Here is a 16,569-nt window from a genome sequence, read left to right as displayed (position 1 = left end):
TGTGAGAGTACGGACATGCTTAACAAGAGACTCTCAAAAAAGGCTAAATGCGTGTATATGTGTGTGTGTGTGTGTTTATATAATTTATTATGTTTTACTGATATAAAGTATGTGTACCTGATCACACAATTTACAAATAATGGTTATATATATATATATATATAATATTTATAACTGTAAATTTCATAGGGCTAATTGATTCCCACAAAATGTCTTAAGTGCAAACAATAACAAAACAATAATCAAGCCCTGATTTGCAGTGTTTGCCAGTTTCCATGGTGTAAATATTCCCACCATGGCCAATTTCAAGCTACCAATGTGATGTCACTGAACATGGATTGAGAAGAGATGAACAGTAACACACAACTGCATATTTTCACCACAGATTAAAAAGATTGAGCATAGATAATAGCAAAGAGTACAGATAACAGTAACACGTAGTAAAATAATTACAAGTGATAACCTTTGAATACGTTTTAACTTTCTTTTAAAATGTAATTTATTTAATTTTAGGTTTGCATATTTATTCTTTAATAATCTCTTTAACAACTGACACACAAATCCTGTCTCAATCCCATTTAAACCAGCTCCAGCACACCACTGAAAAGTATCATCCTGCCCTAGTCGGTTTTGCTCAGTGGTCAGAGCATCGACCTGTAGACTGAAGGGTCCGGAGTTTCATTCCAACCAAGGGCATGGACCTCGGTTGCAAGCTCGATCTCTGGCTCCCCCTGTGCAGTAGGCAACCAATCGATATGCCTCTCTCATATTGATGTTTCTCTCTCTCTCCCTTCCACTCTCTCTAAAAATCAATAAAAAACTTTTAAAAAAAAACAAAAAATTATCATCCTAACACTTTAGTAGAGCAGGTACTGCTAGTCTAGATCAAGTGACTACAGTGACAGAGTCATTTGCTCATCAAACTAGTTGATAAACAATTTTAATGTGAATAACTAGTACATGCTGCACCTAGAGATTTTGATTCAGTAAATCTGGTGTGGGGGCCCAGGAGTCTGTATTTCAACAGGCAAAGTGCCTTTCCCGTGCCAGATGACTCATTCAGAGAATTACAGCATTCAGCGCTTGACTATGTATGCTATGCCAAGCTCAGAATATACATATTGTGCATGGGGAAAAAAAAGGTTCTGTAATAAAACTGACAAGTCCAGTGACAGAAAGTAACCTCACAGGGTAATCCAATCATAAATTCCTAACTGGGCAGGTCACGGTGAGTAGTCACACCCCAGGAATAAATATAAATTCTCTACTACAAGTTTTATCTTTTCCTTAAACAAGCCTGGCCATTGTTTCTGTGCATCTAGGTTAGCACACCTTTGAAATGCCTTTTTCAGACCCCTAGGAAATATAACCACCCTCAAGAGAACAAATAATCTTAGCTATCCTGCAATCTAGTCCCCACCTTGCTTTCTCCCACCTTCATGTAATCTTCTTTATGTCCCTTCCTTAATTCCAAATACACAAAGGAAACTGCAGACTGTCATTCTGAGAGACATTTTTCTCATTCATTTGAGATCTTGCTTCCAGGCATATCCTCTGTTTGGCTCAAATAAATTCTTATAAAAATTCTTTACAGGTTTGGCTGTTCTTACCTCAACAACATTGACACAAAAGAGATAAAACTTAAGAAGAATGCAAAGACTAAGAATTATAATGCAACTACTGAAGCAGAGATAAGTTTGCCACCCCAAAATATGCCTCTTTGGGGATACTGATTATTTTAGGCTGGTTAATTTTAAGAAACAGCAGTTTTGGGAGAAACTCTAAAAACCAAGTACACCAGCCAGAAGAACCTTGAAGTGTAGCGGGAAATTCCATCAGCTACTTTGGGAAAACAGCAAAGTCCAGCTTAGGAAAGGAATCATAAGAGAAAATGATGTTTGACCTGAGTCTTGAAGGAGTACAACCTAGTCAAGAAAAGAAGGGGAAGGAAGGAAGGGATGTGCAGGGCAGAGAGAGCAACATGTGCATGGCCAAGTAGGCAAAAAGAATTTGGTCCACTAGGATAGCAGCACATGCTTTGGGAATATACCTCTTGTATTTTGCAGCCCACATTTATCTGCGACAAGTTTTAGCACTTATTTGTTAGACTATGTTCAGTCAGAGAGTACCTGTGAGGAGTACTGGGAGATTAGGAGTCATAGCCAAGTCAAAAGGACTTTTTAGAATGCATAGCACAGAGTAAGTGCTCAATAAATTACCACTTTATACTCTTCCTTAGACATTAGTGCTTAAAATTAATTTTATCACCATTCTAGGATTATTGCTGAGAAAGGATTTACATATGATAGCTAACCTATAAAGTCTACAAATACAGAATTATCTCACTGTTTTTATAATTGCTAACTTCTCAATCAGCGAAAATGACAAAAATCATCAAAAGCACATTAGTGCAACAAACTAAGGTCCCTGGGAAAACAGGTGATTACTGTATATTACTTTTCACATTGCTTTTACCTCATTCTAATTAATCTGTTTTCAAAATAAAATGGGAATATTATAGACGTTATTTTGTTTTTAAGGCTGTATCATTTCAGCTAGACATCTTAATTAGGCAACCCAATTGACTTAAAATTTTATGAATTAACACAATAAAGAAAAATGAATCCAAGAGCTAAACAGTGGGTAGAAGAAATGTCAAAAAGTAGGAGCTTTTATCTACATAAATCCAGCAAGGAAGGTACACTTGTCATCCTAACACACCAATTTTGTAGCCACTGCAAAACTACCATGTACACAATCCCTTCTCTAACACAAACCATGCCCATCGTCTCGTCTCCCCCCTCAAGCCCCATCTCCTCTTTTGTTGTTGTTGTTGTTGTTGTTTTGTTACTCCTCACTAGAGGATATTTTTTCCATTGATTTTTAGAGAGAATGCAAGGGTGGGAGGGATAGGGAGGGGGAGAGAGAGCGATGTGAGAAGAGAAACACATTGATTGGTTGTCTCCCACACAAGCCCAGGCCAGGGATCAAACCTGCAAACCAGGTACCTACCCTTGACCAGGAATCGAACCCAAGACCCTCCAGTGCACCTGGTGACACTCTAACCACTGAGAACACAGGCTGGGGCCCCATCTCCTCTTTGTAGCATATTCCAAATCACTGTTCCACACTGATCTGTTTCCTCCCTGTGCACGAACCTCATCTTTGGATTCAGTCCTACATTTTCATGTTATATCATGTTTCTCTCCCAACCAGATTTTATATTTTCAGAGAACTTCTCTTATATTTCTCATGGAGCATGGCATAATGCTAGGCATATAAAAGACACTCAAACACTTGGTCAGTGAATACACTAAGTGATTTCTAGGAATTATATTTAGCTTCAAGCTTCAATTGTTGATTTTCTCACCTCCCCCAAAATGAAGATGAAAACATCATAAAGTTTTTAAAAAGTCTTAGACTGGAGACAGTGAAAAGAGGTTATCAAAAGGGATTCTATTCTGAGTTGCTTGTTAAGTGTCAGCAAATCACCAGAGGGCTCTGATTAAAAAGGCAAGGGAATTTTTTGCTCTGCTTGCCCATAGTAAGGCTGAGGGGCCTACAATTGTGCCTTGTTGCTAAGTGAAATCCCCACAAGTATCCTAGGAAATAAGTTTCTTATGCACATCAAAGAACAAAGAGAAAGAGAAAACAGGTATTTCAAGGCTGCTTCTATCCTATCTTCTTTAACCAATTTACTGAAGTTCAAAAGAGGACTATTTACAGAATTCCATAACTGAATCATATAATACATTTATTCAATAAATACTATTGCCAGTATCATAATAACAACAGTTTTAACACTTTCCTTGTGTCATACATCGTGTAAGCACTTTTCAGTCATTATCTTATTAAACTCTTGACAAGCTCTATATAAGATAAATACCATAATTATCCTCATTTTAGAGAAGAGGAAGCTTAATTAGGTAAGACCTTGCTTCAAGGTAACAACACAAGTCACAAAGCCAGAATCTATAACCAGGTCTCTTGTGCCAAAGCCCAAAGAACACCACAAGACTCAATTCTTAACAATGTAAATACTTGGGTCTGTTTTGAAACTTTTTTCCTTCTATTTGAAAAATTAAAAACAAAACACCAAATGAAGGGTATGAAAAAAGGCTGGAACAAGGGCATTTCCAGGGTCTGAGGTAGCAAGCTGAAACAAACTGCCTTAAAGCTAATAGACTTCAATTTCCCAGCACACTCACAGCAAGCAAGCATCCAGGGGGGAAAAACAACAGTAATAATAACTCACAGTGATTAAATGTGGAACCCATTGGCGGAAAAAACAGCTATGGTATAATTCCTCTAAAGGTATAACCACCCTAAAGAGCTTATGGGAAATTCAGTTTTAATTTGCAACATATTTATATCCATTCCATGTACAGGCCACATGGCATTCAGAATTCGCAGGATGTTCAAGAACTCTATAGAAAATGCTGTTAATGTAGGATTTTTGACTATGCATTATCTGTCTATATTAATAACCTCCCTCTAGCATCCAAAACCAACTTCAGAGAGGGGAAAAAAAGGCCTAGAAATTAATGTCTAAAAAAGAGTTTTCCATTGAGCTTCACCTGTTCAATTGACAGAAAGAAATCTGTGGAAGCACTTAAAACAGTGGCCACACAATAAGACAAGCCCTTAATGTTTAGCTATCATTATCAACATTATTGTTTCCACAGTTTGAGGTCAGCAGTGAGAGGGAATCAAGCAATCAGGGGATTATACATAGTTTCAGGGATAACTAATTAACACCTCTGCCCAGGGTTGTTGGTGCTTTAATTTTCCCCTCCCCCCAAGAAAATTATTCCTTTGGCTTTAGACTCAGTCTTGTGAAAATTCAAAATCAAATACCACTGGATTGGCAGCACTTTAAGTTCCAGGGTTTATTTACATGGAAGATTCCCCATGTTTATCAGATTATTTAAGGAAGGTATACTAAGGAAAGGAAGGGAGGGGGGTGTTGAGGGCACTAAAAACAATCTTGGGGCGAAAGTGGACAAATGAAAAGAGTTTGCCTACGAAAGAGATCCAAGTATGCCAACAACAGAGTGAATTATAATTCGCAAATCCTCCCCCCTTTTTTGCTTTGATCAGTTTAGTTTTAGTCCGCCCACTTCCTCAAAATCTGCGATATGGCAATGCGGCTGCTTTACTCACAGGGAAACTGGCCCAAAGCACGCAAGGCAAAGGACTTTGAAAGGTACAGTCCCTGGGCAAGGGTGTCGATTGCCACAAGCACCCAAATGCGTCTAGTTGCTGACAGAAAACCGTGACTTTCCCGGAATTGGGGTAACGCACTGATTCGTCTGCAAAGAGGGCTGCGGCGGAAATCCCTGCGGGGCGCTAGGTGTGAAGCCCGGAAAAGTGTGTGTGAGAGTGTGTGTGTGTGAGAGTGTGAGTGTGAGTGTGAGTGAGTGTGTGTGTGCGCGAGTGTGTGTGCGAGTGTGTGAGTGTGTGTAAGTGTGAGTGTGTGTGAGTGTGAGTGTGTGAGTGCGCGCGAGTGTGTGTGTGCGTGTGTGTGTGTGAGTGTGTGTGCATGAGCATGTGCGTGTGTGTGCGTGTGAGTGTGTGTGCGTTAGTGTGTGTGAGTGTGTGTGAGTGTGTGTGTGTATGAGTGCGTGTGTGTCTGTGTGTGTGTGTGAGTGTGAGTGTGTGTGCGTGTGTGTGTCTGTGTGTGAGTGTGAGTGTGTGTGAGTGTGTGTGTGAGTGTGTGTGTCTGTGAGTGTGAATGTGTGTGTGTGAGTGTGTGTGTGTGTGAGTGTGTGAGTGTGTGTGTGTGTGTGAGTGTGTGTGTGTGAGTGTGTGTGTGTGAGTGTGTGTGTGTGAGAGTGTGTGAGTGTGAGTGTGAGTGTGTGAGTGTGTGTGAGTGTGTGTGTGTATGAGTGCGTGTGTGTCTGTGTGTGTGTGTGAGTGTGAGTGTGTGTGCGTGTGTGTCTGTGTGTGAGTGTGAGTGTGTGTGAGTGTGTGTGTGAGTGTGTGTGTGTCTGTGAGTGTGAATGTGTGTGTGTGAGTGTGTGTGTGAGTGTGTGAGTGTGTGTGTGAGTGTGTGAGTGTGTGTGTGTGAGTGTGTGTGTGTGAGTGTGTGTGTGTGAGAGTGTGTGAGTGTGAGTGTGAGTGTGTGAGTGTGTGTGTGTGTGTGTGTGAGTGCGAGTGGGGGGGCTGGCTCCAGGAAGCGGATAGGCGGGGAGGAAGCGGCCGAGGTTGCAGCCCACAGTGGCAACAGCAGGGCGGCTGACGCCAGCCAGCGGGAGTCCCGGGCCACGAGCGCGGCGGCCACACGCGCTTTTCGCAGCGCGGGTCCCCTTCGATTCCCGTCACCAGCCAACCGTACAGCTCGCGTTTGGGACGTAAAAAGGGCTTGTAAAGTGGGCGGCCGCATGAGTTTTCCCCGCTGAGTCACAGCCCGGCCAACTTTTACAGCATTTCCCAGAAAGAAACAAAAAGTCTTAGTCCCAAAGCCCAGCGCTCGCTTCTAGTTCGCGCTACCCGATCTGCGCCGCTCCACCCGGGGGCGCGGGGGGCTCCGGGCCCACAGCCGGGCTGTTGGCCACTCACCCGGCAACTTCTCACCCGCGCAAAGCCGCGGAGTATCCGAGCGCCCGCCCAGCGCTACCAGCCCGCGAAGGGAGGGGAAAGGCTGCGTCCTCACCTGCAGGACACCGACACCTCCACCCGCGTGGCCGGGATGGCCGCGCTCAGCTGGTTCAAGTCCCCGATGCCCGCGGTGCTGGTGTAGCGGCTGTCCATCTTGGGGGGAGGCGCCGAGTGCTTGTCCCGCGCCCACATCCGCAGCTCGGGCAGACTGAGGGCTCCGAGCCCGGCTCCGCTCGGTCGCCGACCGGCGAGGAGGGTGGAGGCAGAGAGGGAGGCGGGGGCGCGCGCGGGGCGGAGGGAGCGAGCAGAGAGGCGGATCCCCGCGCACGGCCCCGAGGGAGCCGCGAGGTAGTCCGGACGGAGGCTGCGGCTGCGGGGGGAGCGGCGCCCGGGACTGCCGGCTCCCCTGCCCCCCCCCTTGCAGGCAGCGGTCCCCGCCGGGGACGCCCGTAATCCTTTCCTGGCTCCGAGAGGCTCCGCGAAGCCGCCGGGCAGCCTGGCGGGATAGGTGGCACCAGACCCAGACCGTCCAGGAGAGCCAGCCCTGGCCCGCTTTGCCTGCGGTTTGGGTTTTGTCCCCGCCTCTCCACACCCACACCCGCCTCCTGGGCCGTGACTCCCTCCTGTCAATCAGGTGTGGACGGGAATGTCACGCACTTTCTTCGCCTGGGTTGGAAGCTGGCGGTGCGGGCGCCTCTGCGGGCTCCTACGCCTCTACCATAAGCGCGCCCCTCCCCGCCTCGCGCGGGTCCTCACCTCTCCCGCGGAGCCCACTCGGGCCTCTCCCTCTGTGCCCGCGGGCAGATGGACGGGCCCTGGCCTCCGGAATGCCCACTCTCTGCGGCTTGAGGGTTGGGGACGTGGGGCATAAGGACGATCTCCAACCTTCTGTAAGTGGTGGTAAAGTGACTGATCAATATATGGGACAAGGCAGGAGCAGGCTGGACTCCAAGGTGGGGCGGGGGGGAGTGGGATTTAGGGGAGCCATCTGGTTTCCCTCTCCCTTCAGTTCTTCGGAACCTGGGGGGCCTAATGGTGACAATTCTTCTACAGTTGGGCTCTTCTGTGCCCCCTCGTTTCCAAATGCTTGTAAGTTCCTCCCAGAAACCCGGAGGTGACAACCCCATAATGCAGCTCCCCGGCCGAGACCCCACCCGGCAACACCTGCATGGAGCTGAACGCAGAGCAGCAGGAGCGGGAGCGAGCGCCGGGTTTGGGAAACGGGATTCCGGGGCAGCCAGGCTGGTGCCAGGATGCGGGATCGGCGAAAGCGCAGGGAGGAGCCGCCCACCTCGGTTTCGGCGACCTCTCTCCGCACCTCCCCTCCAGCTCGCCCGCGCGCCTGCGGGTGCCGGGCGCCCGCCACCAGGGGCGACCGAGGACGGGACGCGGCGCGAGGAAAGTCGAGGGCGGGTGTCCGCCTTCATGGAGGCGCCCAACGCGGAGTTTCCCGCTGGCGGGACTAACTAGAGAGGGACAGTTTTCAAGAGTGAGGACCTGCCGTAAGTTGTAGCCTTTTAACCCACGTGGAGCCACTTGCCCAGCGAATCTACAGAGCCGAGCGCGGGTGCAGGCGCGGAGGCGCAGTCCTGTGCGTCCCCAGGCCAAATATCCTTTCGAGTTTCCTTCTTGGTTTCCTTTCCTGATCTTCCCACCCACCGCTCGTCTGATTCTTTCCCTCGTTCCCTATCACAGATTAAACTGTAGTTTATTACTATTTGGAAATGTCCTAAAACTCCATACATTTCTATTATTTTGCCCAAAATTAAATTGGGGGGAAAGAACTACTGTATTTCCGTAAGCTAACCAGATTTTTATTTTACAGAAGCCTAATGAAGAAATAAAAGTTGAGAACTTTAAAATAGTACTCAATTCATAAGACCTTTACTTAAGTTTTTCCACTTTATTGAGCTGTAATTGATATATAATTAACAGCCCATAATACACTTGTACCATGTGATAAATTTTGATGCCTTTATACTTTAGTGAAGCTATCACAATCAAAATAACACATTCCATCAACTCAAAAGTTTTCTCATGTCCCTTTACCACGAAAAAAACCCTCAAGGCAACTACTGATATTCTTTATATAAATGTAGGTAAGTTTGCATTTCTATATATATGTATATTGTATATGGATTCATCAACATGAACTATTTTTTCTGTGGCTTCTTCCTCTGCGCAAAATTCTTTTGAGATTCTAACGTGTTGTTGAGTGCATCAGTAGCTAATTCCCTTTTATTGCTGGCTACTCTTCCATTGTATAGATGTGCCACAAATTGTTTATCCATTCATGCATTGGTGGACATTAACTTGTTTCCGGGCTTGGGCTATTACAAGTAGAACTGCTATGAACATTTATGTAGAAGTCTTTATGTGGACATATGTTTTCATTACATTTGGGTAAATATCTAGGAGTGGAACAGCAGCATCATATGGAATGTGAATATTTAACTTTTTAAGAAACTACTAAATTGTTCAAAAATAGATTTACTACTTTCCATTCCCACAGCATTATATGAGTTCCAGTTTTTTCACAACCCTACCAATACTTACGTTACTTGTTTAAATTTTAGCAAATGGAGGAGAGAATGGGGGATAAATAGTGATGGAAGGAGACTTAACTTGGGGTGGTAAACACACAATACAGTGTACAGATGATGTGTTGTGCAGTTGTGCATCTGAAACTTGTATAAATTTTGTTAACTGGTGTCACTCCAATAAATTCAATAAAAAGGGAAATAAATAAATTTTAGCCAATCTAATAGGTGTGTAGGAGTGGGTTAATGACCAATGATGTTGACATGAGTCTCACTGTGGGTTAATAACTAATGACAAGCATATTTTTGTGTGCTTATTTGCTATCTGTAGATCTTCTTTTATAGTGTCTGTTCAAATATTTTGTTCATTTTTACTGAATTGTTTTTTTTATTCTTGAGTTTTGAGTGTTCCTTATATATTCAGCACTCATAAGTTCATTATGTTGAAGTAAGCTTTAAGCGAAAAAACTTTTAAAGTGTATTCAAACTCTTTGTTAGTGTAATCAGCACAATACATAATGAATTACAATGTTTAAAAATAACTTTAAACAACCTAATCAGTATCATGAATCATGATATGTCTATTTCTTTAAACTTTTATTTTGAAAAATTTTTAATAAAAAGTTTATATTTATTAAAATGTACTGAAATAACATAAATGACTCTAGAATGTGTTAAAAATTAAAGATGAATTTTATTTACTAAAATGTATAAGCAGCCATTATTCACCAAGTCAGTGGCTCAGTAAAAATTAGTTGAACGTTTACTATGTGCATAGTCACTGTGCTAGACCTAGGAGGTAAAGCTCCTGCCAGCAAGATGGATGACTGGGTAGAGATTATACTGAATGAATCATGAGTTTTTATTTCTGCGATTCTATTATTCCATAAGACTGGAGAAGACCTCAGTTTGTAAATTAAATTGTCATTGTCCGCTATTTTTCAGAAGCATTTATTTACGAAAAAGCATGGTCAAAAAGAATCAGCTAGTCTGAAAGAGCATATCCTTATAAGGACAAAGTTCATTTACCTCATCTGGCAAGTGCTGTATCAGCTCACACAGAAATCCAAAACAAATTGCGCTGAGCAGTTCTTCAGGCTGTAGCTCCATCAGTGGAAAATTCGCTCAGTTGGGCCTAACAACTCTTCCACCCCAGGATAAGTCAGAAATGCCAGCATTGCCATATGCTCACCTTCAAAATGTCCTCAGGAAATTGAAGAAAATAGATAGCTATGTCATTGCTTAACCTCTATGGATGGCTATATAATCAGTTTAGCCACATAACCTGCTCTATATAGGCGTAGCTTATAAAATAAACTTATATAATAGCAAAGAATGGACTCGCTGTTTAATTATGGGAAAATTGCAGCTGAGGGAAGACATTTTAATGAACGTCCAAAACATGTTCTCTGAGTACCTGCCTTCTCTCCGACCTGCTAAGCATTTGGGGATGATTTACCCAAAGCAGATCAAGTCTGCAGATAATTCAAGCATTTCAGACAATAAAATAGTATCACTAGATCTTTAGCTTGAAATTATCTTTGTGACTAGATAAGGTCCTTATCTCACCAGCATTTAAATACCACCTTTCCAATGGTTAAAGCAATCAGAAAAATAGCACTTTTAAAATGTTGCAAATAATAGCAAGATTAAGATATGTTGTGAATAAGTATCCAGGAACATTAAATCCAATATTTTAGTCAAGAAACACCTTTCTAAGGGCTCTTGGATGGTTCTTTAGGTAAGCCTATTCCCAAGCAAAAACTTTTTTTTCTGTGTTTGATAAATAAATTTTATACTTAAGAGACCATTCAGAATACACAATGCTTTCAATTTCACAACGTCATACTTAGTATTTAAGCATACAGAAGAACATATTTCAAATTATGTTTTGAAAGTCTTGGATTGATTTGGGTAACATTTAGTTTTCCATTACCACAGAGTCGTTTGGCTCAACCACTGGCTATTCAATAAAGAGACACCATGAACTTGTCAGGATTGGGAAAGGGGTGGATCAGGAAAGTGGTCAAAATGAGGTCCACTATCTTACTGTGACTGAATCTTTTTTTTCTTAATGATAATATTTCAGTTATCTATTGCTGTGTAACAAGCCAGTCCAAAACTTTACCACTCAAAACAACAATGGTTTTACTCTTTTTCATGATTCTTTGAGTGAGCAATTAGGGTAGGGTTTAGACAGGCAGTTCTGTTCCATGCAGTGTCAGCTGGGGTCGTGCACATGGTTGCATTCAGCTAGAGGCTAGCTGGCCTGGAAAATCCAAGAAGTCTTCCTTACCATGTCTGGCAGCTCAGTGCTCTTCTTCCATGTGGCTTTCCTGGTTTCTCTTCATTTAGCAGTTGAGCCAGAACTTCACATCATGGTAACTGGCTTTCTTAGAGCCAAAGTAGAAGCTGCCAAGCCTCTGAAAAGCTGAACCTGGAACTGGCTCAGTGTCACTTCCACTGGTTTCAGTTTGTCAAAGCAATTCACAAGGTTAGCCCAAATTCAAAGGGAGCAGGAGAGGTGGCTGAGTTGACTTAAAGGCTGCAGCAGCATACATTTATTGGAAAGGAAGGAATTGATAGCAGTCATCTTTGGGGACTACCCACTAAAAATAGTCAATTCAATTAAGACTAAAATAATTATATGTCCCTCATTTTAAAAAATGCTGATCTAATTTTTTCACTACTTTTAATTTATTCTGTTTGAAAAAATAAATTTATATAAGGAATCAGAAGTCTTGTAGCATCCATTGTAAAGAGTAGGATCATAGTAGTAAGCAAGGATTTGTCTTCAAGAATGGCTTTGCTATCTATACATAAACAAAGAAGGAAAAAATATAGAAAATCTGAAAAATATGTTCCCTGCTTTCAAGCATTATTTTAGTGTGAGACCCAGCATCAACTCATCACACCAATAAAAGATAAGAAATAGCAAGAAATGTGCTGTGACTTGTCATGAGATCATGTGGTGTAGACCGATGTGACTGATGCTCAAAGAAAGACACATTAATGAGAAAGAATAGCCGGTATAACATTCCTGGGAAAAATGGGACTTGATATTTTTCAGTAGTAAAAAGGGAGGACAGAACAATATAGGTAAGGAAATATGAGCAAATGTGGAGGTAAAAATAAGTATTGCACATGTTTGTACAGTAGTGAGAAGAGCAAACTCACCAAAGAGAAAGGCTGTAAATTTGGATAGAGTGGGGTTATCTTACAAGACCTTATAATTTGAGGATATATAAAAAGGAGAGTAAGTTAAGTTATCTAATCCTGCTCTGTCCAGTAGAGTAGCCACAAGGCACAAGTGGCTATTTAAATTTAAACTAATTAATATTAAATAAAATTAAAAATGAAGTTCCTGCCCAGCTGGGTGTGGCTCAGCAGTTGAGCACTGACCTAGGATCCAGGAGATCACAGTTCGATTCCTGGTCAGGGCACATGCCCAGGCTGCGGGCTCAATCACCGGTGGAGGCGGTGCAGGAGGCAGCAGAGCAATGACTCTCTCATCATTGATGTTTCTCTCTCTCTCTCTCTCTCTCTCTCTTTCTCTCTCTCTCTCTCTCCCTCTCCCTTCTTCTCTCTGAAATCAATAAAGATATATCTAAAAAAATAAATAAATAAATGAAGTTCCTCAGTTGCATTAGTTACATTTCAAATGCTCAATAGCCACATATGGCTAGTGGCTACCCTATTGGCTAGTGCAGATTACAGAACATTTCCTTCACGCTGTAGAGGTTTATTGGACAGTACTGATCATCTATTCTACTTCCTGATATTTCTGAAATCTATTCAACTTTCGCTTCCACTCTGTCACTACCTTTAGTTCAGTTTACTACCATCTTCTACCTGGGGCAATGCAATGCTCTCCTACCTGTCTCCCTGTTTCCAGTCATCTTCAATCTTCTCCCTATTCTGCAGCTAGAATGTACTTTATAAAACATTAATCTGTTCTTCTCAAATTCCTGCTGAATTCACTCTTTGCCAGGCATATTCCTCTGTGCCTCTTTCCTTAACTAACACTTATTCTTCAAACCCCAAGTTAGATGTCACTTCCTGACGAAGTCTTCTCAAATATCTCTGAGCCTCAGTATTTTTATCTTTAAAATGATACTATCATCTATGATACACAGTTGGTGAAAATTAATGATAATGTGTGTAACTCATTTAGTGCTTAGCGTTTAAAATCAGAGTAGCATTAATGCTTATATTGATAATAATAATTTGGTGATGATGGTTTTAACTCTCTAGATCTATTTTCTCGTGAAGCTACCCAAAGTTGCATTCCAAGAAGAGTCACCTATCTGACAAGTAATAATTTAACATGATTTACATAGCTCATATGACCAAAGGGGATCCACATTTACTCTAATTCAGTCACATGGCCTTCCCCGAACCATTCTAAACTGCCATGCTCCTCTCCTCTTTGAAGATTTTATTTTTTATTTTATATATATTGCCCTAACTCCATCTTTACTTAGTCAAACTCCTATTCATGCCTCAGGGCCTATCTAAAATGTCACTTCTTCAGGAAAGTGTCCAATAAGTATATTTGCATTGTTTGTAAAAAATTAATTTAACAGGACAACTTACTTTATGCACAGAGAAGAGATAAAGGTGAAATTCTAATATTCTTATATCTATTAAGGGAAAATAGCAGTTTACATTTCTTCTAGAGGTATAGACATTCATTTAGCTATGATTATCTAATGATAATCAGTTAATATTAGGAACTTGCATAGAATAAACTCTATACTTCTTGAAATCCAGGTGTCTTTAAAAGGGGCTTGTTGCAAGAATTTTACAAGGACATATTTTCATGGTTAATAACATAGAACAGGTCTTAACTTTTGATAAATGTTTTCAGCCTCCAAATTTATCTAAAGTTTCCCCCAAGTAGAAACTGCTAATTCAGAGAGTTTGATTTTTCAAGGCTGCCGGAAGAAATCCATTTGCAAGAATAAGTCAGAAAGGGCAGACCTAAAAAATTCTGAAACTTATCAAAAGAATATAGTAAAGAAAGCATTCTTATAGTAGGAAATGAAGTCCAAACTATTTTGCTCCTGCAGGAGCCTTCCTAAATGCCCCAAATAGGCTAGGTCATAACACCTTTTACCTTTAAGTATATCATTAGAATAAGTACTGAGTAACAACTTGCTTGCTATCTGTTTCCCCTGCTAGACTTTGAGCTTCAAAAGCATAAGGACCAGTCTCTCTATCACTGATTATCTCCTGCACCCAGCATATTGACTGACATGAGTCAGGCGTTATGTGGCCAGTGACTGTCGAAATTTGCTTTGATATATTGAGCTCAGGAGAGAGCTGAGCCCTCAAGTGGAATGTCCAACAGGCATTTAGGGCTATGGTGAGGGAACAGGATCGTCCAGGTTGGAGTCAATAACTTAAAAGTTAGTCATTGAAGCAAGGACTTGGGTGAACACTCTAGGGAAAAGGAAAGAGAAATAAAAAAGGAAAAGAAAATCTGATGAGTAACTGCTGAGGAAAGGAGGAAAAACAAGGGTCCCATCAAAGAAATGGGTGCTGAAGAAGCACTTGAAAAAATAGGGTAGCCCTGCCAGCAAGGCTCAGCGGTTGAGCATCGACCTAGGATCCCGGAGATCACAGTTCGATTCCCGGTCAGGGCACAGGCCCGGGTTGCGGGCTCGATCCCCAGTCGTGGCCGTGCAGGAGGCAGCCGATCAATGACTCTCTCATCATTGATGTTTCCATCTCTCTCTCTCCCTTCCTCTCTCTGAAATCAATAAAGATATATTTTTTTTAAAAAAGAAAGAAAAAATAGGGTAGAAAAATCCCAGGACTGAGGCACTAAGGACAAAGAAGAAAATGCTTTTAAGGAGAAAGAAGCCAGGGAGATCATGCCAGCAGCACCCGCAGGGGTCATCCTATTGCCTTGTTTTGTTGTTGCTGTGGGTTGCCACACTTTCTCGGGCAGTTCCCAATATTGCAGAAGCCTTTAAAATTGTTCAGTTATCATTCCAGGTCTATTATTCAGATTCTTCCGATGAAATGCCCCTGGAAACTCATCTCCAGCCCTGCTTCACTTCCTTGGACGTGAGGCCCGCCCGGCTCCGGAAGATTTCATTGTAGAAAATAGGTTTCCCGTCCAGGCTGAGGGCCTCACATAGGAACAACGCCTCTGGCATTTTATGGCCGTGATGTGGAAGAATTAATGCCTGCTTTTCCAACCTGATGTTGATCACTTCTAGAGCAGGGCAGATAAGCGGTAACTAGTGTGTAGTCAGAGTCTACTCTGGCTTCTTTCCTGCTTGGACAATTAGAATGTGCAACCGTGCAAAAGAATAGAAGTTTTACAGGAAAATGGAGAGACACACAGAGTAAAGGATATAAATCTACTTACTAACTTGGTGAAATTAACATTCTTCTGGGATAGCCCAGCCTGTCATTATGTTTGAAAATAGTTATTTTAATGCAAAAATGCTAGCATTTTGCAGGACCTTTCTCTAACTGTTCAAGGGATTTGGGCAGAACTTTGCCATTTACAAAAGCGTTTTTCATAACCATGATAATTGCTGTTAAATTGACCATGATTTGTCACAGTAGATGGCGTACTTTCTATTCAAGTTCAGATCACTTAGTTATTGTGTTTCCCAGGTGAGTCCCTTAAAATGTTGTGTGGTTTATAGAAATAAGTTGTTTATGTTAGGTTTTTAGATGTTGATGAAAAGTTTTCACGGTCACTGAAAGTGGTAACTTTGCTTTAAACGGAAGGACTTGAGTTACTTATTCTAAGAGAATGTGTTAAGGGTTAGTTTCTGCTTTAATAAAAGGATAATCTATGGCATTTATTAAAATCTTTTTATTTAAAATTCATCTATGAAGAGCTATCCACAGAACAATTATCTTTAAGTTTACATCATAAAATCTGCCTGTTTTTGCCTTTTGATGTTGAGGGACCAAACCTCCACAGATGATACTTTTGCTAAATAACGCTGATGCTGTTGAGGAGAGTCACAGTAGGAAATCCTTCTGTTGAAGAACCACACATATTTCATTGACTGGAGCCAAGTTTTTGTATTATGTAATCTTGTTTTGCAAATATAGACAGTAAATGAAAGTAAAACATTTAGTCTATTTCAGTCAAAGTAGCTATTTACACGACCTCACTGCCTCTTTGGACTTTTCAAATGCTGGTCTAGTCAGTCATGTTAGTTTTCTAATGAAGTCGTTTCAGACTTCCTTTTAAAACATTATTTTAGTTTTAAAAGTTCAAATATTTTTCACAAAGTAAGTGTTCATGTGTTATACTCTGATCTTTTTTACTTTTTAAAAAAGCAACCAAATAGTATCCAAATTTTTAAATTAATTTCCTAAAACAAAAGAAAAATGTCCAACAACCCAATAGAAAATCCTGAGCAAAGGACAGAAATAAGCAGTTCACAGAAAA

At 41.6% G+C, this 16,569-nt stretch overlaps 1 protein-coding gene across 2 annotated transcripts in view; it reads right to left on the bottom strand.

Annotated features, from left to right (window-relative positions):
- CPNE8 (copine 8) overlaps window positions 1-9,357 on the bottom strand; it is a 185,152-nt gene extending 175,795 nt beyond the window's left edge. Inside the window, exons 1-2 of one of the 2 annotated variants that reach the window (XM_081128758.1) lie at window positions 7,765-9,357; window positions 7,357-7,488 (exon numbers count right to left, since the gene is read on the bottom strand). In XM_081128758.1, the coding sequence (XP_080984884.1) occupies window positions 7,357-7,488; window positions 7,765-8,027 (395 nt within the window). In that variant the 5' untranslated portion in view covers window positions 8,028-9,357. Of the gene's footprint in view, window positions 1-6,655; window positions 7,186-7,356; window positions 7,489-7,764 lie in introns of those variants that run through there. The other variant, XM_081128759.1, reaches the window with a different exon arrangement.
- Window positions 9,358-16,569: the final 7,212 nt, after the last annotated feature.

The sequence above is a fragment of the Miniopterus schreibersii genome, assembly GCF_964146895.1.
Source record: "Miniopterus schreibersii genome assembly, chromosome: 2".
Lineage (NCBI taxonomy): Eukaryota > Metazoa > Chordata > Mammalia > Chiroptera > Miniopteridae > Miniopterus > Miniopterus schreibersii.
Note: the sequence above shows the minus strand (reverse complement) of the source record. Positions and strands in the feature narration are given on the sequence as shown.